At 44.7% G+C, this 27,093-nt stretch overlaps 1 protein-coding gene across 1 annotated transcript; it reads left to right on the top strand.

The window, feature by feature from the left end:
- Positions 1–1,104: 1,104 nt before the first annotated feature.
- Positions 1,105–27,093, top strand: LOC115082508 (isoleucine--tRNA ligase, mitochondrial-like). The gene is made up of 9 exons (XM_029586735.1): positions 1,105–1,232; positions 9,841–9,943; positions 11,986–12,111; positions 12,222–12,353; positions 12,683–12,789; positions 13,649–13,794; positions 23,483–23,673; positions 24,632–24,776; positions 26,496–27,093. Exons 2-9 carry the CDS (start codon positions 9,887–9,889, stop codon positions 26,636–26,638), a joined length of 1,047 nt encoding a protein of 348 aa, XP_029442595.1. The 5' UTR covers positions 1,105–1,232; positions 9,841–9,886; the 3' UTR covers positions 26,639–27,093.

The following is a 27,093-nucleotide window of genomic DNA, read 5'->3' as shown; positions in this document are numbered from 1 at the left end:
TCAGTATCCCACGGGTATAACTAATAGGCTCATCAACATGCATTTGCATGTGATGAGTGCTATTGGTTTCGGGGAGATGGGGGGGGGGTTGGCCACGCGGTTTCCTTACAGTATAAGGGATAATAATAGCGCGCGTAAAATGCGCAGTCAGACGGGGGGCTAAATGGTGCAATCGGCCGAGCGCACCATTCTGTATCAGCCTGTAAGTTTGTACCTAAGGCAACAAACAGTAAAGTGACTTGCCCGAAGTCAAAAGGAGTAACAGTGGGATTTGAGCCCTGGTCTCCCTGCTTCATAACCTGCTGCTCTAACCACTGGGTGGCTACTCCACTCCCTTCCAGACCGTAAAAATTCAAGAGAACTTGATATTTAATGGCTTTTCACTACTTGAAGGGCCAAATCTGTTGAAGCTGATTCAATCCTAGAGTTGGTTAAGTTAAAAGACGAGCATAAGTGCAGAGTCCACCCTTCCTCTGACTGCTAGCTTTCTCTGCAGTGATGCAGGACACCTGTAGCCAGTCCTGCAACAGGAAAAGGAATTCCTTCCTGAGAGAAAATATGGCGATGGGCTCTGAATCACTGGATTAGTATATAGCTAGATCATTTTATCTACAAACACCTTTTTCCTCTTTAAAAAAAAAAACAAACCCATATCCAATGTTCTTTTGAATGTATTTAGTGTTGTGGGCCTAACTACAAGCATTGGTGACGTGAGTTACTGACCCTTCTACTCACTGTATGTCACTTTTGGAGCCTATCTGTGCCTCCTATATATCTATGTGTCTGCATATGGGAAATAAAGCAGTAATAGTAAGTTCATGTATTGAAAAAGAAAGGTAAAGCAACAGTGGCGTTGTGCAATTGTTTCATTTCCCTTTTTGTGATGTGTACGGATAATTTAGGAGGGATTGGCGTAACTAGTTATATAAGCTTAATGCCTTATTCCTCACCTAATTTTGAAACTTGAACTACGGCTCTATTGTGCCTATATTTTTTCATTCATTTTAAATTTATGTATTTTGGATTGTGTTTTACTCTTCACCACTTTGAATGGTCTTGTGACCAGAAAAGGGATAATATAAAAATCCAATAAACATAAATCACATTTTCTTCTTTCTTTAAGGTACTGAGCAAAAGGCAGATTTATATCTGGAAGGAAAAGACCAGCTCGGTGGCTGGTTCCAGTCTTCTCTCTTAACCAGCACAGCAGCCAGGAAAAAGGCACCATATGGGTACGTTCACAGACTGTTCTGTCATTAAGCAACTGGCGGTATCGCTGAAATCCTGCACTTCCTGTCATAACTGCAGCTACAAAATGCGATATGACAGGTGAAGCTCCTCAAAAACTTATTTGAGATATATATATATATATATATATATATATATATATATATATACACACACAAACACACACAATTTCATATCAATTAAAAAAAAAACTGTTACCAATAGATTACGTCTGGTTATCAGCGTCATGAGATGTTATCTACATCTGTGGCTCTGGTTAGCTTAAGCAGGTACCGCCCAGGTATGACTGTGTAACGTTTTTATGACATTTAAGTGACATGTATTATTTCATCTCCCTCCAATTTGTTTTGAGCATTCTGCAACATGTTTATTTCTCCAAGTTTGTATGCTGTACACTTGTCTGAATATAGTAGTGTCCTCTGGTTTCACCCCACCCTATTCCTCTGGGTTTCCTGCTTGCTGCTGCCCTGAAGGCGCACCTTGTGTTGCCGTGAAAGGTCCTGGGAGAAACAGGAGCCACATAGTATGCTCTCTGTTTCTGGCCATTTTTCCACATCAAGGATTTCTTTATACTTGCTTAAAGCTACTCTGTGAAAACAGGCAGATTTATTTTTATACAATTCTTTTCCTTTCTTAAAAAGGCAGTTTAGTTTCTGGTTAACTGTTATCAGAATATGATACAGTAGTGAGCGTGAATTTCAGTTGTGCTGCTATTATTTATAAACGCAGTCCTGTCCCCACCCCCCACCCCATCCCGGGCTTCCTGCTGTAGCAAGAAGGAAGTCAGAGTCTGAAGCAGAGGTGGGGGTGTTTTTTTTTTAAGGAGAGGGTTTGGTGGGGGCGGTGGGAGGAGAATTGTCGAATGGTGTCTGTCTGGGGCCAAATGGGTGCTGAAGTAAAGGCATCGGGTCTGGTGGGAGAGGAAGGGAGGACAAGCAGGATGCTGGTCCTGGCTCGTGAGTGACGATAGATGCAGCCTCTCATGGAACTTTGACATCAAAGCTTCTAGAAATTGTGAGCATGCTCCACTGGTTATGTGCAGCCCTGATTACTCCCCTTCATCCATTCAAGTTCTCAGTAGACAAGTAAGATGGTAGTCTTCACACATGGGTGACATCATCAGTTGGAACCCCAGTACACAAAACTTATGTCAAAGTTTCTAGAACTTTGACATGCCCAGCATGCCCTTTACCACATTCCACGCGGGGTCCCTCTTCAGTCTCTCTTTTTCCTTGCAGCTGCAGCATTGTGATTTGTGAGCTCACGTTTGGGCCTCTTTTGGTTAACTTTCCATTTTTTCACTTTAATGCGAGCTGTTTCAAGCAAGTGTTCGACGCTGATTCCCTCTCTGATCTCCTCACAGTGTTCTTAGGATCCTTGAGCGGTCGATTCCCTGTGGTGGCAGTACTTCGGTGCGCACTGCCATCGATTTTGATCATGCTTCCCGTTTATTACTTTCCATCATGGCTGCATCTGGTTTTAAACAATGCCCTCAGTGCCCGAGGACCCTGTCTATCATGGACCCCCATGAGGAATGTGTCCTCTGCCTGGTGGGTGCATGGCATGACGTCCGGGGTTGCCACAAATGCATCCAGATGACCCTGAAGGGACGAGGTATTCGGCTAGATAAGATGGAGCACCTCTTCGGGTTGGAGACCGAGCTATCCGCATTGAAGAACCACGGAGCCACACCGATGGACACCGAGCCATCTACATTAGCAGGACTTTAGCTGCCGTCGACTGATAGGAGCACTGGAGACTGGCCATCATCGAGCTCCTCCAGGTCAAGGACATTGGGTTCCTCATCATTGACCTCTGCACCGGGGAAAGACCATGCCGAGCATCGAGGGAAGCCAATGAAGCGTTGGCATTGGTCTCCGTCGATGCACAGTGTCAGGCACGGATATGCGCCAGCTCATGCTGTGATGCCTCCAAAGTGAACCCGCAGCGAGGAGCGACAATCGCCCATTGGTGCCAGGGATCCACAGTGGTGTCCACCGGTCCTGATGCCAGTCACCCATCCTCCTCTTGGCTCTGAAGAGGATCTGGCCACCCCTCTTTCCTTTCAGTCACTGTTCGCATCGACAATATTTGAGGAGGAGCTTGAGCAGTGAGTACAACTGCCTATAGTACCAACTGAACCTATTGGGTGCCTGTCTAAATTGCCCTACGAGCCTGTTGTGAAGGCCGATAGTACATCAGGAGGTACTACTAACAGAGCTCTCCTCCCTCTTAACAGCCCACAGTGGTCGAGTCTATTCCACCAGGTAAAGAGGGTGAGGATTTTACTCCAGGTACTTCCTGATTCCAAAAAAAACAGGAGGACTCTGTCCCATCCTAGACCTAAGAGCCTTGAACAGATTTATCAAAAAGGAAATGTTCAAGATGGTTTCCCTGGCAGCTTGATCCCCCTTTTGCAAAAGGGGACTGGCTATGCTCCCTTGATCTGAAGGACACGTACACCCACATCAGGATCTTCCCAAGTCATCAAAAGTATCTTCGATTTGTGATGGGAAAACTTCACTTCCAGTATCAGGTGTTGCCATTTGGGCTAGCGTCAGTCCCACAGGTCTTCATGAAATGTTTGACCATGATGGTGATGGTACACTACCGCAAGCTGGGATGCATGTTTTCGCTTATCTGAATGATTGGCTGGTAAAAAGCACATCTCAGGCATCGGCCTTCAGGTCCATGCACTTGACCATTCGGGTGTTGGAGTCACTAGGGTTCAACATCAACTACCTGAAGTCCCATCTCAGCCAATCACTTCAATTGGACTTCATAGGAGCCCTGCTAAACACGACTCATCAAAGGATCATCACTGCCTTGTCAAAAGGCCATCTAATGACCATCATGGCAGAGATTCAGCAGAGCCAGCAGGTGTCAGCCTGGCACACGTTGAGGGTCTTGGGCCATATGGCTGCATTTGTCCATGTCACAGTGGCTCTCCCAGCCACACCGAACCTCCAGGATCACATCAAAGTCACATTGCCGCTCCAGGACACCCTGTCCTGGTGGTGGGTACTTTCAAATCTGGAATGGGGGATATATTTCTGAGGGCCTCCTATCCAAATTGTCCTAACCATGGATGCGTCCACCCCGGGCTCAGCACTCAGGGTCTCTGGTCTGCCCAAGAAAACTGTTGCTATATCAATTTCCTGGCGCTCCGGATGATCAGGTACGTGCTATGGGCTTTCAGAGATTGGCTGTCCAACAAAGTTATCCTGATCCAAACCGACAACCAGTTGGCGATGTGATATCTCAACAAGCAAGGAAGTACGGGCTCGTACCTCCTGTGACAGAAGGAGTTAGATCTTGGTCATGGACCCAGTCCCTTGGCATGGTGCTCAGGGCCATGTACCTGGCCGGGACGGAGCATGTTAGCAGACAGACTGAGTCGTGCCTTCAGACCCCACAAATGGTTCCTGGACCAGTGGGTTGCGAATCAGATATTCACCTCTGAAGGAGTCCAGACGTGGATCTCTTCACATCCCCTTGCAACAGAAAGGTGCCTCTGTATAGGACAGACGGCAAACCAGCCTCAGATGCACTTGCCAACATTGGAGCAAAAGGTCTTATGTACGCATATCCTCCAGTTCCCTTAGTAGCAAAGACTCTCTTGAAGCTTTGCGAGGATAAGGTGTCTGTTATCCTCATAGCCCCTTGTTGGCGTGACAGGTCTGGTTTCCTCTCCTAGGGTAGTTTGTCCATCAAGAGACCGATCAGCTGGGATTTCCCCAGATTCATCACGCAAGATCAAGGCAGGTTGAGACATCCCAACCTCCAGGCTCTGTTGCTCACAGCCTGGATTTTGAGAAATTTAGTTCTGCAGCCACTCAATCTTTCAGACATATCTCAGGTCCTGGTGGCTTCTAGAAAGCCTTTCACTAGAAAGTTCTATGGACTGAAGTGGAGGAAATTTTCCGTGTGGTGTGAGCAGAAGGTCCTAGATCCATTCTCCTGCTCCACACAAAAACTATATGATTACCTTCTACACCTATTGGAAGCTGACTTGAAAACCAACTATGTTAGAGTTCATCTGAGTGCAATTGGCACATACCGCCTGATGTAGATAATTCGCCCAACTCTGTACAGCCTTTAGTTGTAAGTTTCATGCAGGGCCTGTTTCAGTTGAAGCCTCATCTAAGACATCCTGCTATGTCTTAGGACCTCAATCTAATGTTAGATGAGCTGATGAAAGCTCCTTTTGAACCGCTGTGTACCTGTGAGCTGAAGTACCTGATTTGGAACATCATATTTTTGGTGGCAGTCACCACAACATGCAGTGTCATCGAGCTCCAGGCCTTAGTGACTTATCCACTTACACTGAGTTTTATCATGACAGGGTGGGTTTTGCATATGCACCCTAAGTTCCTGCCTAAGGTGGTGACGGACTTCTATCTTAACCAGTCCATCATCCTGCCAATGTTGGTTCCCAGGCCCCATTCACACCAAAGCAAATGAGTCCTACACAGTTTGAACTGCAAGCAAGCCTTAACCTTCTACCTGGAGCAGGCAGAAGCCCATAGACGGTCCACCCAACTTTTTGTTTGTTTTGGTAGGAGTAGGTTTGGGCATTGCCATTGCCAAACAGTCACTATCGAATTGGCTAGCAGATTGCATCTCCTTCTGTTATGCCCAGACGGGACCGAATCTTGGGAATGATGTCAAGGATCACTATGTCCGAGCCATGGCAGCATCTGTAGCCCACTTGCAAGCAGTTCCTATGGAGGAGATCTTCAAGACTGCAACATAAAGTTCTCTCCACACATTCACATCTCACTATTGCTTGGATAGGGATGGCCAACACAACAGTCGATTGGCCAACTGTCTTTAGGAATCTATTTGAGGTGTAGAACCCAACTCTCTCCCTGCCTAGTGCCCGTTGTTTGGGTTCAGGCTGTCCTCCCCCTCTGTTAGCAACAGCACCATTGTGTGTGCCCATTGACACCTGGTTTAAGTGTCTGTCGGTCCCCTTTTATGTTGGAGGTAGCATGTAGCTAGGGATTCACCCATGTGTGAGGACTACAGTCCGCTGTCCTCGGAGAAAGCAGAGTTGTTTATCTGTAACATGTATTCTCTGAGGACAGAAGGATAAGAACATAAGAACATGCCATACTGGGTCAGACCAAGGGTCCATCAAGCCCAGCATCCTGTTTCCAACAGTGGCCAATCCAGGCCATAGAACCTGGCAAGTACCCAAAAAACTAAGTCTATTCCATGTACCATTGCTAATGGCAGTGGCTATTCTCTAAGTGAACTTAATAGCAGATAATGGACTTTCCTCCAAGAACTTATCCAATCCTTTTTTAAACACAGTTATACTAACTGCACTAACCACATCCTCTGGCAACAAATTCCAGAGTTTAATTGTGCGTTGAGTAAAAAAGAACTTTCTCTGATTAGTTTTAAATGTGCCACATGCTAACTTCATGACGTGCCCCCTAGTCTTTCTATTATACGAAAGAGTAAATAACCGATTCACATCTACCCGTTCTAGACCTCTCATGATTTTAAACATCTCTATCATATCCCCCCTCAGCCGTCTCTTCTCCAAGCTGAAAAGTCCTAACCTCTTTAGTCTTTCCTCATAGGGGAGCTGTTCCATTCCCCTTATTTTGGTAGCCCTTCTCTGTACCTTCTCCATCGCAATTATATCTTTTTTGAGATGCGGCGACCAGAATTGTACACAGTATTCAAGGTGCGGTCTCACCATAGAGCGATACAGAGGCATTATGATATTTTCTGTTTTATGCACCATGCCCTTCTAATAATTTCCCAACATTCTGTTTGCTTTTTGACTGCCGCAGCACACTGAACCGGCGATTTCAATGGGTTATCCACTATGACGCCTAGATCTCTTTCTTGGGTTGTAGCACCTAATATGGAACCCAACATTGTGTAATTATAGCATGGGATGTTAGTCCTTACGAAACCCACCCACCACCCCATGGAGTTGGGTTTCTCCTGTTTTTGATTTATATCTAATTCTATGTTATAAGACTGAAGAGGGACCCCGCATGAACATTGGGCATGCCCAGTGTGCAAATGAAAGTTCTAGAACCTTTGACATAAGTTTTCCATGTCGGGGCTCAATTTGATGATGTCACCCATGTATGAGGACTAACATCCTGCTATCCTCGGAGAACACCAGTTACAGGTAAGCAACTCTGCTGTTTCTCGGTCTCATCTTTTCCTGGATCCTGCAGGTTACAAATCATCTCTTTCTCTCACAGCTGCTGCAGTGAAACTTGTCAAGCTGTTTTCTTATAGGGTCCTGAGATTGTTTACACTCTAGTCTTCTAGGTAGGATTATTCATATGGTTTTAAGTTCCCTTATTTTAATGTCAGCAGCTTGGTGCGCTGGTACTGGTGCTCCAGGATGACTTTGAGAATTTTTGCTCCACCATTAAGTAGTCTATTCGACTTGCTTATTTTTTGTCTAACTGCTCAGAAGCTCTGTGGCTTAGGTAAGTGCCCCCTGTACAGTTGAGTTTGGTCTGTCGTGCTCCAAAATCAGTAGGTACTCTGCCTGGAGGACCGATCACATCATCTTGGGCTTCTTCCTCAGTAAGGCTATGACTCTCAGAGGACATCATTCTCGGTGGGAACTCCCAGCATTCACAATATAGGAGTTACGGTATATGCACGCATGCTTAGTTTCTACCTACAGTTGTTTGAGTCCACAAGGTTGAATGGATGTTGCAGGTTAGAGTGCAAGAGAACCATAGCCTTCTCTCTGGAGAAGACTGAAGCCCTCCGATATCTCCAGGGCCGGTGGAAGCACTATGTGGACTAGGCATCTGCCTAGAATGCCACGATCCAGGGAGCGGCAGAACTACACAGCCAACATTAATTGGGCTGTGCCTGAGGTGAGAAGTGGCTGTGGCAGCTATACAGGTAGTGAGCCAATTGATCACAGTTGAAACCCCTCTCAGGTCCCTGATGCCCCCCCAGCAGCATCGCCATTATTGGGAGCCCAGGAGATCCTCGAGTGCGCATGCAACAGAGAAGCTCGTGCTATCTGCTGTGTGTACACTCAAGGAGGAACAGAGCAGGAACAGGGGTGCATGTGGGAAGAAGGAGGGAGAGACCCAGCTTGAAGGAAGTCTAGTATAGCACAGAAGCAGTGCACTGAGCCGTCAGTGGCAGCAGGACTGCAATTCCGAGATGTGGAGGATAATTGTAAGCAAGCCGTGATGCAGGTAAGCCAGCCAGTGGTCATTCTCTGCCTGGAAAAAAAAACAGAGGATTGCAGGGCAGAAAACAAGAGAGGCTGGGTCAGAGAGCAAAGGTGGGGAGGGAAAGAGGGCCGCCCTAAGGGGAGAACCGAGCCCCCGATAGCAGGACCTGGGGAAAATGGCATGGAGGGACAAAGATAGCTGGAGAGGGAGGGACTGATGGATTAAGTTGCAGATTGAAGGGATAGCAGGGACTTAGGTTGGGTGGGGTGGGGGATTGGGGGAGAGAGTGGTCCCAGGTGGGAGAGAAGCCTGGGTATGGGAGAGCAGGTATTTGGATTGAGGGTGGGGACAAGAGGGAGGATTGGGTGGGAGAGCTGAAACGTAGGGAATGGAGAGAAGGGAAGAGCGAGAACTAGGTGATGAGATGGGCTGAGGATGCCTGTGGAGGAAAGAGCAGACTCTGGGATTGAGTTGGGGGGGGGGGGGGTGCATGGCTGAAGTTTTGATTATAGCACCGGCCCTGGATAGCCCACCCAGCTTTTTGTTTGATTTGACATTAATAAGACTGGAATTGCCATAACAAAGCACTCTACTTCTATTTATTTATTTTTATTTGGCTAGCGGATTATGTTTACTCCTGTTACCCCCCCAGGCAGGCATGGATCTGGTGGGCCATGTCAAGGCTCACAATGCTAGAACCATAGTGATGTCAGTAGCCCACTTGAGAACCTCCTCTATGGTAGAGGTCTGCAAAGCTGCAACATGGAGTTCTCTCCATACATTCACATTTTGCTACTGTTTTGACAGAGGCTCTCGACTTAACAGTAGTTTTCACCTGTCTGTCCTCTTTGAGGTATAGAACCCAACTCGTCCCTCCTAGGACCCATTATTTTGGTTTCAAACTGCCATTAAGGGAAAAGAGAAAAACAGAAAACATTAAGATGGCCTGTTGCCACCAAAAACAGTCTTACTCTTTGGCACTATTTTGGGATTTATTTTTTCATTTTTATTTTTTTTGAGGCAGCCTCTAGCTTGGGATTCTCCGTGCGTGAAGACTTCCATTTTGCTTGTCCTTGGGGGAAAAATAGTTACTTACCTGTAACAGGTGTTCTCTGAGAACAGCAGGATGTCAGTCCTCACAAAATCCCTCCTACCTCTCCTTGGAGTTGGCTTCTCCAAATCTTTTCATGTTCTGTGGAGCCTTGAATGGGATGCAGGGGCTTAGCCAGGCCTGCACATGCCCAGTGGAGCATGCGCAAAGCTTCTAGAAACTTTGATGTCCAAGTTCCTTGCTGGGCTCCATCTGATGATGTCGCCTACGTGTGAGGACAGACATCTTCACACATAACACCTCTTACTGGTAACTAATTCTATTGTTTTCAGCACTCATGCAAGCTTTCTTTTTCAGGACTGTTTTGGTCCATGGATTTGCTATTTGTGAAAAAGGAGAAAAGATGTCAAAATCTATTGGTAACGTGGTCAGCCCCGATGTGGTTGTAAGTGGAGGCGAAGTGAGTATTGGCTCTTTTATGAAAAATGTCTTAGTTGTTTCTTTTGTTTCTTCTGGCTTTCTCGGCCACCTTATTATTATTATTATTTTTAATATAGGACTCTTGGTTTCCATACTGAAACTAGGAGTGGGCATTGGGCTGTGCCCTTCAGACTTGTTCCAAAAGTTATTGCGGGCAGATCTTGTACTATTACTGTATGCCATCACGTCATTGGGTGAGGAGTTTCTGCACATAGAATTCATTGTGTGCTCCAAGAGAAACCCTGCTGATCTTCTAGTAAGAATCACTCTTGCAAGCTGCTTTCTCCTTTCCCTTTCAGTGGCACCTAATAATTATGGTGTGGGAGGAGAGAGAATTTTGGGTGAGGGAAGGTGTGCTTTTAGGTTTACAATGTGCAGATAACAAGATCAGGTCATTCATTTTTCAGTCTCATGGCCTTCCTGAATTACCCCTTAACACTTTCAGGTAATAGCAGGGAGTCTCCAGCATACGCGAGATCATCACTGATATTAAGTGATCAGGTGAATGGTGTGCTCTGCTCTGATTCTAAGGTGCTGACTGGACTGGAACATGGAACATTTGCTCCCTGGAAATTTCTTTAGGATTGGGGGGTAATGATCATTCCAGACTCGTGAGTTGATGCATACGTGCCAGCAGATGGAGACAGAGAAAGTTTAATTGACATTGCTTGATAAGCACTAGCGCCACCTGCAGTTCGGGGATTTTGTTTTATTGATGGGAGTTTAATGTAATCCGCATTGGGGTTTTCTGTAATTAAAAGCAGACAATGTAATATAAATAAATGTTTAATTACATTTATTTCTTGCCTTTTCCAAAAGGCTCAAGTTGCATAATAAATACACCATATACAATAGGAAAAATGAAAATAGATATATAATTCATAAAGTTAATAAAACAAATGCTAAAATTGGGCATTTAAAAGAATAAGGAGATGATAATATAAAGATGAACATGATCCAGCTGCCTTCTTTAATAATCAGGTCTTGACTGCATATAGTCTTCTGATTTCTTTTGGCAGAGAAGTTCAGAAGAATCATGCCACATTGGAAAGTGCCTTTCTCTGTCTTAGTCAAATGAATTTTTATTAAAGTGAGCGGAATCATTAACCTTCAGTTGCTCACAGCAAAGCTCTAGAGGGGGTATAAAGAATTAAACCATTATTTAAATAGAGCGGATGGAAAAGAGCTTGTTCCCTCCCACTTACTACTTCAGATTGGCAACAGGTAACAACAGCAGGTGAGCTTGCCGTACTGCAGCATTAATCCCTACAGGTCACGGCATCTTATCGTCTTCTGATTTTTCAGAGGTGACAGCAAACTGTTGGTCTCTGTTCTGTCCAGATCTAATTGCTGCTTAATTACAACATAGACTGGATGTAATCAGACTTCTGCCTGAACATCAGGGGTAGCCTAACATGGTGTGCACACAGTGCCTCGCTTACCGTCATAGTCTGAATTCATGCAGTGTGCCGGCTGGCTCCCAGACCTGGCAGGCACGTGGGCGTTCCGAACGTTACTTTGCAGCCCTGCCATAGTCTGTCTGCTCTGGCCACATTCCCTGCTCCCACTGCCCTATGGCTGAATCATGACAGCAGCATGGAACTGCAGCCACTGCAGGGAACCATGCCCTCTCAACCTTTCTCTTATGCTGCTTCAACCTTTTTGAGAAATAAATAAGTGATGATATCCACACCATAGCTCTTGTACCTTCACACCGTCAGTAATGTATTCCTTCAGGCATTCTTTTTTCTATGAGATGCTTGGAGCAATCATGGGCTGCAGCATTGTCATTCTGATTTTTTTTTTTCCACCTATGGTTACACCGTAAAAAAAAAATCTGCACAGTAGAATCCTTATAATAGTCAAAAATGAAAATGATAATTGTTGATGTGAATTTGACATTTTGGAAATTGAGTTATTTCATGCAGCTTAAATCAGTGACCTATACAGAGTAAGCACTTAAATTCCATTGCTTTGCCATTGAGAATATAGGTGGATGTAAGTTTCTTTCTTCATGTACAGGACAAAACTAAGGAGCCTCCTTATGGTGCTGATGTTCTGCGTTGGTGGGTGGCTGAGTCCAACGTTTTCACCGAAGTTTCGATTGGACCAGGAGTACTGAACACAGCCAGAGATGACATAAACAAGGTGACTCATCCAGCAGTTGGCTGGGAAAGGTTGGGGGTTAGTAGGGGGTCTGCTCCCCATTCAGATCTGAGTGTCTTATATCACCTGGGTTTCTGTGCTTTGGTTGGCAGCTTCGGAATACGCTGCGCTTTATGCTGGGGAACATGGAAGGCTTCACACCAGAGACAGACTCCATCCTGAACACCGAGATGTACATAATAGACCAATACATGTTGCATTTATTGCAGGATTACTCCAGCAAGGTGAGTTGGTGGAAAACTTGCTGCGTGTTTGGCTGGAGGTTTAATGTAGACTGGCAGGCTCTTTACATGCTTACTGCACAGAGACATGAGACTGGCCAATCCAATTTTCTATAGTCTGTTCAGCTCTCGCTGTGCCACCCTAAGCAAATAATGTAACCGTCCTATGATCAAGTTCAGATTTCAGCCTGTGCAGTGAAGGAACAGTGCAACTGTATGAGTCAGAGCTGCATGTTACAGGTTCTGCAGATTGACACCATGGGCTCCATGGATTTCTAGTTTTGTATGGCGTGTACAAGGTTTTTATGTGTGCCACCCTGTGCTTCTTGCAGGTTACCAACGCATACAAGGAGTATGACTTTGGAAAAGTGATTCGTTTACTGCTGACATTGGTTAACAGGGAAATATCCAGCTTTTACTTCAGCATCATCAAAGACCGGTTCGAAGCTCATTTTAACTTTCTTTGAAGATTGAAATGCTTATTGTTGCAGGGATCCACTCCCATTCACAGTCGCAACATTGCACTCTTTTTCGAGATTAGCAGTGTGTTTTTTTTATTTCCACAACCTGAGTCATGTCACCTTGGGAGGCTTGGGATGGTTCTTCGCATGTAATGGAGCAAGTAGGATGTAAAAACAGGTTCTCATTCTTGCCATGCTGCAGGCATCGGAGCCAGCGCTATAACCAGAAAGCTATACAGATGTTGTTGTCTGCAGGTGCTGCCCGCGGGCCAGTAGCAGTGCTCTACCACTGCCATACAACACTGTATGGTTTCTAGAGGGAAAACTAAGGGTCTCCTATAACATTTACTACTGGAAGCAATGAAATTGAGGGCATCGCTTCTGCTGGATCTGTTTATTCTGAAGAAAAGGTTTTGTGGGCCGTCTTGGCCCGGGCTATGGCACTGCATCATGTTTGAATCTGCTGTCCAGCGGGGCAGGTAGGGCTGGGGTGCACCCTGGAGGGTGAGAAAGCAAGCCCCCTGATCCACCCAGACACACCACCAAGGACAGGGGGAAAACAGGGGGAAACATTTCGTATACCCTCTGCCATGTTGTGCAGGAAAGCCACCTTGGGTACTTTGGGCACTAAAGAACCAGGCTAGAGCTAAAACAGTAAGATTTCAGCGTGTTTCTGAAGAGCTTAGCGAGTGGTCAGTCTGTGCGTGGCTTGTGTGGACGAGAGCGCGCTTATTCTTCTGTATCGCTGAACAGCAGACAGGAAACGGGGTCATTTTGTGACCCGACACGCACGCTGCCGGATGACGCTGTCGTACTTCTCTTGCCTCAACCCCGTAGGCTGTACTGTGAAAAAGAAGAGGCTCCCAAAAGGCGCTCGTGCCAGACCGTGTTAGCAGAGGCTTTGGATGTGGTCGTGCGCTCGGTTGCGCCCATCCTTCCGCACTTGGCTGAAGAAGTATTCCAGCATCTTCCGTACGGGAAAGGTAAGGCAGAGCCCAAGATGTGTGGGAGGTACCCGGACAATAGGGGGAAATCCAACTTGTAGAAACTAAATTCTGACTAACCGCCTGGTATGAATGATTGACTAGTTTTTTTGTTGTTTTTTTTTTATTTTTATTTTATCTTTATTGAATCTGTAGCAATATACAATACATCAGTATGCAGTGCAAACAAAATACCACATTGCATCTACAAAACACAGAATAAGTTTTCCAGTACTGACAAGATTTTTATACTCTGCTTGGATGTGCTGCCTGTTTTATAAACTAGAGATGGGCCAAACCATGAGGGAAAACCCCACCGTTCAGCTAATCCAGATTATAAATATAAGTGGCAGAAATCAGGAGAAGATGTGTGTGGGGGAGCAGGGATTGTAACGTGTCGTCTTCCCACTGTGTGTGTCCTCAGGATTAGACGTTCTGCCTCAGGCTGAAAGCCCCTTGCATTACTTGGCACTGAGGAATTATGACAAAAGTGCAACAAACAACTTGCTTTGTTATTTACATATTTCAATTCCTCACTGCTTCTGTAACAAGTAAAATGAATGCTGCTGGAGAGAGATGGCACTTTCCCTGCTTCCCAAAGGGGGAAACCCTTGGTGTTGCTCTGGAAGTGCAGATGTACCACAACAATCTTGTTTACCATCTTAGATTTTTAGAATGATTTTTTGTTTGATTGCAGACCAAACTGTAATAGCTGACTTCGTTTGGGCTTTAAATCTTGATTTGTTTTTCTTAATTATTAATCGGCAAAGTTGGGACAGCCCATTTTGTCATGAATACAGAGTTCTGTGGAATTGACAAAGGTGCTTAGGACCATAAACATGCTTCAGTGCGAGGAGCGGTAAGACGGTCAATGTAGTTACTGGACCAGCTTGAAAGTAATTTTATTTAAAGCATCAGTGCTGCTGACCTGAAAGACTAGTACTGCTTACTCCTGTAGGGCATCAGGCTCTGGTGGGAACAGCTGGCCACGTTTTGGTGCACTCTTAAGTCCTCCAAGATGAAGTTTTGCTCCGCAGACTGTTAGAAATGGACGTCATCTGTTTCCCAGAAAATATGGTCTGTGTGTGTCCAGGCCCTTCATTCCCCATATTCCTGGTGGTAATACAATAGCAAGACAGATTTCACTACAGCTGACTTTAAGAATAGTTGTTACTCTTCTTCCCTGTCTATTTAGTGTCAGGTTGTCTGTGTTTATTTACAACACTAATGCACCCTGGGCAAAAAAAAAAAAAATGCTGATTTTCTTCCAAAAATTATGGCTGCTCTCTGATCCCCATGCAGTTGAGCAGCAATATTTTTTTCATACAAAAGTAGTTGAAAGTTTGGAACAGCTTTCCAATGGAGGTGGGGTCACGATAACAGAATTCGAGGGAGCTTAGGTTCCTGAACGTCCCCCAGATCAGTCCAGATGCATGGGTTTTCTCCCATACCAGCAGATGGAGACAGAGAAGAGGGTGTACTTGAGTCAGTGGTACCACCTGCAGTCCTTCAGTATTTCTTTGTCTCCAGCAGATGGTATAGGTGCAAAACCTGCAGTCTGGAGATCTAAAAAAAAAAAAAAAATTGTCTGCTCTTGGGGTGTTAGGAACCGTGAAGGACCAACCCCTGGTAAAGCAGGGCAAGGAGAGGGAGCTGGGGACCCTGCCTTTGGCTTTGCCTGTGGACTTGAGGAGATTGTAAGCCAGTGATCTTGTTCCTTCATTCTCTCATGGAGGTTACACTCTCTTCTCAAGTCACCTATAGACAGGAAAATATTCCTGCTTTGTTTCTTTTCAGGTGTTTAAAAAAAAAAAAAAAGAAGAGAGCGCAGCTGAGGGGATGACTCTTGTTAGGCAGAGCCAAGGGGAGAGAAGTCAGTGCGGACTGCTGCGAGGAAGGCTAGAATCTGGTTGCTACCACCGCAGGTCATTTTTGCGTGCTTTGAGTTCTGCATAGAAGTTGTGCAGAACATTCATTTTGGACACACAGGCCGGGGATGCCTGAAACATGAGGGAAACTTGGTCTTAGTTGCACTTGGCTGAGCACGGGAAGTGCAGCAAAGCCTGTCCAGAGCAGAAAGCATGCCTGAATGCAGCAGAGCTGTGCAAGAAGTTCTCACATGGAGGGGAAGGCAGCTCGAAGTCAGCAGGTTGGCGGACTTGGGCAAGAAATTCTCTTGTTTGGCAGTGTCCACAAATACAGTGCTTCCCGGCAGTGTGGGATTGGCAGCCATTTTAAAGGTGGCTCTTGCGGTGCAGGAAAGGACAGGGGAGGTGCCACCTTATCTCCAGGAGCAGAGAGCCTTGACAGTGCTCCAGAGGTGTCAGGGGGCATAGGGGACTCTTCAGATTCTGGGTATGATTCAGGGGAGGTGTTTTCAGCTGATTTTGTGCCTTTATTGCACAAGGCATATCTAGTCAGGAAAGGGACGGGGGAAACACCCCTGGCCTAGCAGTCTCCCATGCCAGAATAAGGCACACAGGGTATCTCCTCCAGGGGGCGTAAAGGGCTTCCTGTGTATTCCAGCTGTTAGAATAGGACTATGGCTCAGTCAGAAGACTCTGAAGCCTTGGGGGATGGGGGAGGAGATAATTCACCAGAGCCCTCTACAGAATGAGGTTGAAGATGATGATCCCACCAGGAAGGGAGAGAGCCCAGTGGCAGAGGGGGATGATCCCAAAGTGGTTCGGCTTTTCCATAAGGAGGAGGAGTTTCCTCTGATTCCTCAGGTGTTAAAAGAGCTAGGTATTAAAGAAGTCCAGAGGTAGTTGATCCTATCATGGATAGGCTCCGGGGCTCAGCAAAGGCCTTTCCCTTTCATCAGACCATTAAGAAACTTGTAGTTCAGGAATGGGATACTCCGGAAGCCAGACTGAAAATGGGTAGGGCCATAATAAAGGTTTACCCCACTGCAGGAGGACACATTAAGACCTCTTGCAGCTACTTAAAGTGGATGAGTCAGTTTCAGTGCTTACTAAAATGACTACCAGTCCAGTGGCGGGTTCAACGGTACTGAAAGATGCTCGACTGAAAGATGGAGATGCATCTTAAGAAGATTATTTATTTATTTATTTATTTATTTATTTAACACTTTTTTATACCGACCTTCATAGTAAATAAACCATATCGGATCGGTTTACATAAAACAAGGGTATAACAGAAGCAATAAATAAAAGTAATTAACAAGAAAAGAGAATAAGATAAAGTTACATTTAACAAGGAGTAAAAAACTTGGGAAGCTTAAGAGCTGGAAGGAAGTCAAAGGCCAAAAAATAATTAAAGAAGCATAGTCCAAAAGGAATTTGGATTAATGCAAAAGATGCTTTATTCAGTAAGTGCCAGAGTTCTTCGTTTGAATGGATGTAGGACTTTAATCTTCTACGTCCAAGTGAGGAAAAAGAAGACTAAGGGTTGTCTGGAGGATCATCGAAGGCTTGGTGGAATAGCCACGTCTTAAGTTTTTTTCTGAACGTAGTGAGACAGGGTTCTAGTCGGAGGCTTGAAGGAATGTTGTTCCAAATAGAAGGACCTGCTATTGAAAAAGCTCGGTCTTTGGTCGAGGAAAGGCGTGAGGCTTTAGTTGGGGGGTAATTTAAAGTACCTTTATGATTATCTCTAATTGGCCTATTGGAGGAATGAAGTTTGAAGGGTATTTCAAGGCTGAGATGGAGTTGGTGATGGATGGATTTATGTATTAATGTATGAAGTCTTGGTGCTGGGCATTCATGCAGTGGTATGCAGTAGCTTCATGGCACTGGGTGCCACAAATCCAAGTGAAGCAGTCTGGGACTTCACTCCCAGCAAGCAGTCAGAGCAGTTGGAGGCTGGAGTAGCCTATATTGTGGATGCCTTGTATGACTTTCTGGGCATGTCCGCACAGAATATGATGTCGATGATTTAGACTAGGTGGCTCCTGTGGTTGCACAATTGGTCGGCTGATGTCTAGTCCAAGTCAGAGTTGGGAAACCTTCCCTTTAAGGGCAAACTTTTATTTGGCAAAGACCTGGAACAGTTGGTGAAGCACTTGGGAGGATCCAGGGGGCAAAGGATACCAGAGGATAAGCCTAAAGGGAATAAGAATTTCCCGAGCAGGCAGAGGTACAGAGATGCAAGGTGATACTGCCCTGGCAGGGGGCATTTTTGCAAAGACAGGGAGCAGGCAGGTCGCAGTCCTTTTGAGGCTTGCACAACCCCATCCAGGAGAACACCAGCCATGGAGACGAAGAAGCTAAAGGCGCACAATGAAACAAGGCTACTCCGTTCCTCTCCAGAAGCCATAGGAGAACGAATGGCCTTTTTTACTAGGAGTGGACCAAGATTATGATGGACCAGTGGGTTTTAACGTGCATAAGAGATGACTGCACTTTAGAATTTGCTTGTCCGATATGCAAAGTCTACATAGCATCCCCTTGCACCTCCAGCGCCAAGTGAGAAGCACTTTGGTCCATGGTAGAACAGTTTCAAAAGCTGAAAGCATTATCCAGGACAGGGCCGCAGGCAGTACTCAATCTATTTTGTGGATTGAAATAAGTGAATGCAGCCCTGCAGAGCCCTCATTTCCATATGGAGACTCTGCACTTTGTGATAGTAGCAGTCTGCAAAGGGGAATTTCTACCAGCTCTCGACCTTAAAGAAGCTTATCTTCATATTCCCATCCGGTTGGAGCATCAAATGTTTCTGAGGTTCATGGTGTTGGGAGAACATTTTCAATTCTGCATACTTCTGTTCGAGCTAACGATGGCACTGCATACATTCACCAAAGTAATGGTGGTGGTAACTGCTCTTAAGAGAGGGGGCATTCTGGTACATCCTCATCTTAAAGTCTGGCTAATTCGAACAAAGTCAAAGGAGCCATGTCAGCACTTAGTTCAATGTCTCTTGCAGAAGTTGCAGTCTCTGGACTGGGTGGTGAATCTAACAAAGAGCAAATTGGTCCTTACCCAGTCACTGGAGAACCTAGATGCGCACTTCGATACCATTCGAGGAAAAGTGTTTCTCGGAAGAGAGTATATCAGAATTATAGAAACAAGTCCAGAGGTTGTTACAACTGCTCACACCCACAATCTGGGATTATTTATTTTTATTTTATTTATTTATTTTTATATACTGACATTCGATCTGAGATATCACATTGGTTTACAATTCAGGTCCTGGGTTCTATGGCGTCTACGCTAGATCTAGTTCCTTGGGCATTCGCACATATGCAACCTCTCCACAAGGTGCTGCTATTTCAGTGGAACCCTCAGTCTGAGGATTTTCAACTCCAACTACCTCTGCAAGGGGAATCCAGCTCCAGGCTCTCCTGGTGGCTTTCTCAGGCCAATTTGGAGCTGGGCATGGAGTTAGAGATTCTGAACTGGGTGGTAGTGGCCACCGATGCCAGCATGACAGGGCCTCAAGACTGGTGGTCAGTGGAGGAAGTTTCATGGTCTATCAATTGCAAGTGAATGGTGAGAGTCTTTTCGGACAATGTGATGGCAGTGGCTTACATCAGCTGCCAAGGCGGGACAAGGAGTCAAATGGTGTCCCGAGAGGCTCAGGAGCGTTTTCGCTGGGCAGAGCAGCATCTGGTGACCCTAGAAGCTTCACATCTAGCCGGGATAGACAACGTTCAAGCAGACTTCCTCAGCAGGAATATGCTGGACCCTAGAGAGTGGGAGCTGTCTGAGGAAGTGATAGTTCTCATTTACTCCAGGTGGGGAGTTCCCCTGTTGGATTTAATGATATTGAAGAAGAATACCAAAGTGCAGCACATTTTCAGTCACAGACAGAGGTCGGAGTAGAAGGCATCGATGCTCTAGACCTCTCATGGCCACCTGAGATCTTTTTGTATATTTTCCCTCTGTGGCCTCTGCTCAGAGAGTTCTGTGATGGATTGAGGTTCATCTGGGAAAAGTTATCCTAGTAGCTGTGGAATGGCCACAATGTCCATGGTTTGTGGATTTTGGTAAATCTCAGAGTGGACAGGCCTCTATAGCTTGGGCTTCTTCATCAAGGACCCATTGGCTTGGATCAAGTGGCTTGCTTTTGTCTTTCGGTTTGGCTTTTTAAAGAAAGTATTTGCGATTGAAAGGATATTCGGCAGAAGTCGTTACAACAATGCTGCAGGCTAGGAGACCTTCCACATCTTTGTCTTATATCTGAGTATGGAAGATTTTTGAGATATGGTGTTTTGGAGAGGAGATTTCTCCTCTTCGAGCATTGATTCCTCAAATTTTTGGCTTTTTGCAGGGCTGGTGTACAAATGTCTCTGGGTGCATGTAGCAGCCCTAGACTATTTTCGGGGTAAATTGCAGGGCTTATCCCTAGCCTTGCACCCAGATTTAGATAGTTTCCATCTACAGCATCTAGTATGACGGATGTTTTTCTCATGGAACCTGAATTAGTTTTTGAGAGCTCTTTATGGTCCTCCCTTTTAAGCCATTGTGGAAGACATCGTTGAAGGACTTTACTCTGAAAGTGTTCTTCCTAGTGGTGATATGTTTGGCTAGGCGGATTTCAGAACTTCAGGCATTGTCTTGTCGTAAGCCCTTTCTTCAGATTTCAGGCCATGTGATATCTTTACATACAGTGTTGCATTTTCACCTCAATCAAATAGTAGAACTTCCAGTGTTTTGGGATTTGGATTCTTTGGATCTGCAGGCATTAGAGCTTCATTTGTTGGATGTGTGTCATATTTTGCTGTGCTGTGTGAAGGTCACCAACAGTTTTAGAAAAATGGATCACTTTTTCATTCTGTTTGGTGAAGCAAGTAAAAGGAGCAAAGCTTCAAAGACTACCATTACGATTTGGCTAAAAGAAGTCATTGGGTCTGCTTATGTATGTAATGGATGTCCAATTTCAGTGGGTGTATGAGCCCACTCTACTAGGGCACAAGCGGCATCCTGGGAGGAATGTCAGTTTTCCCCACAGGAAACCAAGGGGTTAAAGGGGCTCTTAGGGGAAGATAAGGCCATTGCAGAAAGACTAAATGAATTCTTTGCTTCCGTGTTTACTAATGAGGATGTTGGGGAGATACCAGTTCTGGAGATGTTTTTCAGGGGTGATGAGTCAGATGAACGGAATGAAATCACTGTGAACCTGGAAGATGTAGTAGGCCTTATTGACAAACTAAAGAGTAGCAAATCACCTGGACTGGATGGTATGCATCCTAGGGTACTGAAGGAACTCAAAAATTAAATTTCTGATCTATTAGTTAAAATTTGTAACCTATCATTAAAATCATCCATTATACCTGAAGACTGGAGGGTGGCCAATGTAACCCCAATATTTAAAAAAGGCTCCAGGGGCGATCCAGTGAGCCTGATTTCAGTGCCGGGAAAAATAGTGGAAACTATTCTCAAGATCAAAATCGTAGAGCATATAAAAAGACATGATTTAATGGAACACAGTCAACATAGATTTACCCAAGGGAAGTCTTGCCTAACAAATCTGCTTCATTTTTTTGAAGTGGTTAATAAACATGTGGATAAAGGTGAACCGGTAGATGTAGTGTATTTGGATTTTCAGAAGGCATTTGATGAAGTCCCTCATGAGAGGCTTCTAAGAAAACTAAAAAGTCATGGGAGAGGAGGCTATGTCCTTTCGTGGATTACCAACTGGTTAAAAGACAGGAAACAGAGTAGGATTAAATGGTCAATTTTCTCAGTGGAAAATAGTAAACAGTGGAGTGCCTCAGGGATCTGTACTTGGACCGGTGCTTTTCAATATATATATATATAAATGATCTGGAAAGGAATACGACGAATGAGGTTATCAAATTTGTGGACAATACAAAATTATTCAGAGTAGTTAAATCACAAGCGGATTGTGATACATTACAGGAGGACCTTGCAAGACTGGAAGATTAGGCATCCAAATGGCAGATGAAATTTAAGTGGACAAGTGCAAAGTGTTGCATATAAGGAAAAATAACCCTTAGTGTAGTTACACGATTTTAGGTTCCATATTAGGAGCTACCACCCAGGAAAAAGATCTAGGCATCATAGTGGATAATACTTTAAAATCATCGGCTCAGTGTGCTGCAGCAGTCAAAAGAGCAAACAGAATGTTAGGCATTATTAGGAAGGGAATGGTTAATAAACCGGAAAATGTCATAATGCCTCTGTATCGCTCCATGGTGAGACCGCACCTTGATTACTGTGTACAATTGTGGTTGCCACATCTCAAAACAGATATAGTTGTGATGGAGAAGGTACAGAGAAGGGCAACCAAAATGATAAAGGTGATGGAACAGCTCCCCTATGAGGAAAGGCTGAAGAGGTTAGGGCTGTTCAGCTTGGAGAAGAGACTGCTGAGGGAGGATAAGATAGAGGTCTTTAAGATCATGAGAGGTCTTGAACGAGTAGATGTGAATCGATTATTTACACTTTCGAATGATAGAAGAACTAGGTGGCATTCCATGAAGTTAGCAAGTAGCACATTTAAGACTAATTAGAGAAAATTCTTTTTCACTCAATGCACAATAAAGCTCTGGAATTTGTTGCCAGAGGATGTGGTTAGTGCAGTTAGTGTAGCTGGGTTCAAAAAAGGTTTAGATGGGTTCTTGGAGGAGAAGTCCATTAACGGCTATTAATCAGGTTTACTTAGGGAATAGCCACTGCTATTAATTGCATCAGTGGCATGGGATCTTCTTAGTGTTTGGGTAATTGCCAGGTTCTTGTGGCCTGGTTTGGCCTCTGTTGGAAACAGGATGCTGGGCATGATGGACCCTTAGTCTGAGCCAGCATAGCAATTTCTTATGTTCTTCTCTTCACAGTTTCACACGACATTACTGGCTAGATGTCCTCTTTGCCGGAAATGAGTTTTGGAGAGGATGTACTATGCATGGGTCTTTGCAGTTCGTGCCCAGTTTAAGGGAGCTTGGTTACATCCCATTGTTAGACTGATCTGGAGGATGTTCAGGAAAGGAAACCTGCTAATTTTCATTCCTGTAGTCCCACAGATCAGTCCAGAACCCCACCCTGTCTGACCGTTTTATTCTGTATGTATATAGTAAAAGTTTTTAGCTGTATTGAATGGTTTTAATCTCCTATAGTCCAAAGGGTTCAGCTTTGGGACCATGCCGTTTTCCCTGCTTGGTTACTAGTGGGGATGTTGTTATAGCTCAGTTGTATCTTGGCTTGGGTACAGTGAAATACTGAGGGATTGCAGGTGGCACACTGACTTAATTAACACAGTTTCAGTAAAGCTTTCCTTCTCTGTCTCCATCTGCTGGTAGAGGAGAAAAACACATGCATCTGGACTGATCTATGGAACTACAGGAACAAAAAATAGCAGGTAAAGTTTTCCTATAGGCACAGAGGATTATTAATTTTGAAGGAGTGAGGGGAAAATAAGTGATCAACTGGGGTCTAAGGTATTGCACCAGGAATGAAATTGGGCAGGCCAGATGGGCCTTGTGGTCCTTACCTGCAGTCATCTTCCATGTTCTGTGTTTCATTAGGGATGCTGTCAGAGCTTGGAGCTGTGCTGGGAAGGAGGAGAAATGTTCTGCTCTGTGTGTTTCTAGAGTTATGCTTGAGGGGGATGGGGCAGTTCTGATCAACTGATGGTTTTCCTACTTATGCGGAAGTGCGACTTAAAGGAAAGTAACATTTCAAAGTAATACATTCTGTTTGGAAGGAGACAGTTCAAAGCAATAAATTCATAAGCATCTGTTAATGGGAAATATTCGTCTTTTCTAAAGAGCCTGAGAGCGTTTTTCGGAGCGGCTGGATAAAATCGAGCTCAATGTGGAAGAAACCAGGTTTGGTGGAAGCTGTAGAGGGCGCCTGTGCCATACGAGATTCCTTCCTTGGATCTGTCCCCGGCAAGAATGCAGTCGAGTATGATGTGACCATTGTCATTGAGCCAGGCTTGCTTTTTGAGCTAATGGAGGTAGGAGAAGTTAGCCCAGCCCTGGTTAAATCTATCCCACCATGAAAACATTGTATAAGGACTGCAGGGAACTATTAGTGAAGCCTTCATCTTCTGTTTTATGTGGAGGGGGGGGGTTGTAATTTTTTTCAGGAATTATTCAATAAAATCCACTAGAAAAAGATTTTTGAAGGGGTTTCTGGAGAAGCCATCCTTTTGCACCTGGAATTAGGTATAAACATAACCTTGGGCTGGTAATCATTTGTCTCCTGGACCTCTTAGAGTTCAGATGGGGATCAATGAATAGCACTACAGTAAGCAGAGGAGAGCTTCAGCTGCGTAGTCCCTGAGAAGGAATAGCTCTAGACCAAGTATTGCCTTGTGCAGAGGGTAGAAGCTGTCCTCACTCTAGACATAGGCTCTCCCTCCTACTCCTTTCCCTCCTCCCCCCCGCCATGGCCTCTTCCTGACTCCTCGTCCCTTTACATATCTCTAGCCCTCCTCTTACTCTTCAGGTGACAGCAATAGGAAAAGTCAATGGCAGGGCCTGTGAAGTAGCAGGTACTCAAGGCCATGTACTGGCTTTGTCCCTCAACAGGCATCTGTAACCAAGGAAACCCATGTGAAGGCTGGGGTCAATGCAAAGCCTGTGAGTGCCTTCCAGTTCACAGTGCCTATGTTGATTTTTTTTTTTTTTCTGTTACCTCCACTACCCAAAGATCTCTCCCTCCCGCTACTGATTTTAGCGTCCCTGGGGGAGACAGTGCATGCTCATAAAACAGAAACCCTGACCATATTACTGAAGAAATACTTGAGAGACAGTATGGCAGTGGCCCTGTATAGAGCAGCTAGCATGAGATTCACGTTTACCCTCTTGTTATAGTGTGTTGCACATACAGTTCTGTATAGCGGATACTAAATGTGGTGAAACTGATGTACTTTGTTAATGTGACACTGACTTAACTGCCATCTTCTGCAGTCCCTGCAGGCAGAAGAAATGTCCAGTACATCTCAGCTGAATGAGTTAATGATGTGCTCACAGACCACTCTCCTGACTGCGATACCACGGGACTTGCCTTCGGACGCTAATATAATCAAAGGATCCTTTGTGATTAACTTAGAAGGTGAGATATGGGCATGCGACTGGTTTATCATCATCATTTCATAAACAACTGACTTGACTCTAACAATCATGAATGCTGATCACTTGCTAATGATGAAAATTATACTGTATATGCTGCTAATTATAGAGCAGGCTGGACACACTGCCTCTGGTGGCCTTCTAGTACATGAAATGCCAAAGGTTAAAATTAGTTATAGAAGGGTGAGGAAGAACAGGCCTGGCAGACTACAGAAGCTTTCTATCTGGGCAAAATTTGTCCCTTAATTACATATTCAGGCCTGGTATCCAATCTTTAGGCAATCTTTTATTTTACTATCTATTCTTTTGGTAAAAATGAGCTGCGTAAAAGGGCTCAAGTGCGGTGCTGGTTGAGATATCCCCTGGTGTATGTCTGTGCATTAGCAGCAGCTTCCTCTGGTCTCCATACCCTGCAGGAAGGCAGCTAGAAGCCTCTGGCCTGTGTTCATTCCACTCCAGCACATTCTTGCACCGGTTTTCAGATTTGGAGGGGATAAAGCAGTGTTTTTCAACCCTATCCTGGAAGTACAACTGCCCAGTCAGGTTGTCAGAAATGCCACAGTGAATATGCATGAGATAGATTTGTATACATTGAGACCCAGTGTATGCAAATCTATTTCATACATATTCATTATGGATATTCTGAAAACCTGACTGGTTAGGTGTGCCGCCAGAAGAGGGTTGGGAAACATTGGGATAGAGCTTATTTTGGCATCAAAAGACTATAAGGGTGATCCTAAAGGCTATGTAAGAAAGGCCCTCATTAACATCTAGAGACAAAAGCCAAAATACACTTTAATATTCCTGAGGCTAGTCTGTATAGCACTGGATGTCACTGGGCCACTTTTTTCAAATGTATATTCTGCCTTTCATGACTGCTTATTTAATTAATTTATTTATTTATTTATTTAAAGACTTTTATTTACCGAAGATCATGTACTCGTACATATCGCTTCGGTTTACAGATAACCAGCATTAGAATTACCATATACATGGTGTACATACAACAATAAACAATCAACAGTGCACAATTTATAAATAAGGAATACATTGAACATGGAGTATTACGCATTAAAAAACGTTAAATTTGAACGGTAAACAATTAATGAATAAGGTTTACATTGAATATGGCGTATTATGCAAGTAAAAAACATATGTATGGTGAAGTATAGGTAGTGTGGTGCTTTATTGCTTAACCACTCAAAGCTGATTTCATTCAGGTGCTGATGGTATTTTCCTTGTACCCAGAGGGCTTACAATCTAAGCCAGTAGCTAAGGCAGTAGAGGGTGAAGTGACTTGCCCAAGGTCACAAGGAGTGTCAGTGGGATTTGAACCCTGGTTTCCATGATTCACAGCCCGCTACTGTTCAGTATTAGAGACACTTAAGTTAGTCACGCTGAGTCCTAAAGGAGAACCACGTGCTCGTGCGCTGCAGGGAGAGGATCACACACGAGCCCATTGAAGGTGGTGAGGCCTAAGGAATCTAAAGAAAGAGAGTCCCCTGCTCTTCTCTGACAGTATCTGGATACAATGGCTTCCTTTGCTACTCCAGTCACCCAGACGCAAAACACAGAGACATAGACATAGGCTGAATTACACCAGCCGCTCTAAAACTGTAATCTTCCACTGCCAGATCTTTTCATGCTTGCACGAGTTGTGGGAGCCCAATATAATCTGTTGCTTTTCCCTCCCATACCTAAGGTGGCGGCATTTGTGAAGAAGAGTCCTATCAAGTCATAATTCACTCAGCAACCAAAGAGAAATGCCCGCGCTGCCGCAAGTACATGGCTGCCTCCCCGTTGTCACCCTGTCCCCGCTGCCTGGAAGCCATTGCTGAGAAGTGAGGCGTCCAGTGCTGTGACGCACACCGACGTGATCTGAGCTTGTGGGGTAGTGCATGTGCAGCTGAGATGGGAGGATTTCGCTTTGCTGGCACTGTCCACAGAAATCGATTCTTTTGGTTGCGATCTCTCTCTCTTCACCTCTTGTCTGCTTAGACAACAGGATAGTATGAACGCTCCTTCTGAGACTGAGACTTTGCATTTCTGGTTTGAGATGCTAGGGACGTTGTAAAGCATCTGTCTATGACAGGATGAAATCAAAGATATTTTTACGATTGTCAGAGCTGAAATGAAAATGCAGGAAATTGTATTCATTTACATATAAATGGAGCCATGGCTCCCACAGACTTTCCATACTATGGCAATCTGTTTTTAAGCCAGAAGAAACATGGAAATAAACGTAAAAAAAAAATACCAAAACACTATTTGCTGCACATATTCATTTTTTAATTTAATAA

Source organism: Rhinatrema bivittatum, unplaced genomic scaffold (genome assembly GCF_901001135.1).
Source record: "Rhinatrema bivittatum unplaced genomic scaffold, aRhiBiv1.1, whole genome shotgun sequence".
In the NCBI taxonomy this organism is placed as follows: domain Eukaryota; kingdom Metazoa; phylum Chordata; class Amphibia; order Gymnophiona; family Rhinatrematidae; genus Rhinatrema; species Rhinatrema bivittatum.
This window is presented reverse-complemented; position numbering and strand designations above follow the sequence as displayed.

Coding starts and splice junctions, on each gene's coding strand:
- LOC115082508 (XM_029586735.1), top strand. CDS start 9,887: ATGTCAAAATCTATTGGTAACGTGGTCAGCCCCGATGTGGTTGTAAGT. Junction 13,795..23,482: donor GCATCTTCCGTACGGGAAAG/GTAAGGCAGAGC, acceptor TCTTTTCTAAAG/AGCCTGAGAGCGTTTTTCGG. Junction 24,777..26,495: donor CTTTGTGATTAACTTAGAAG/GTGAGATATGGG, acceptor CCCATACCTAAG/GTGGCGGCATTTGTGAAGAA.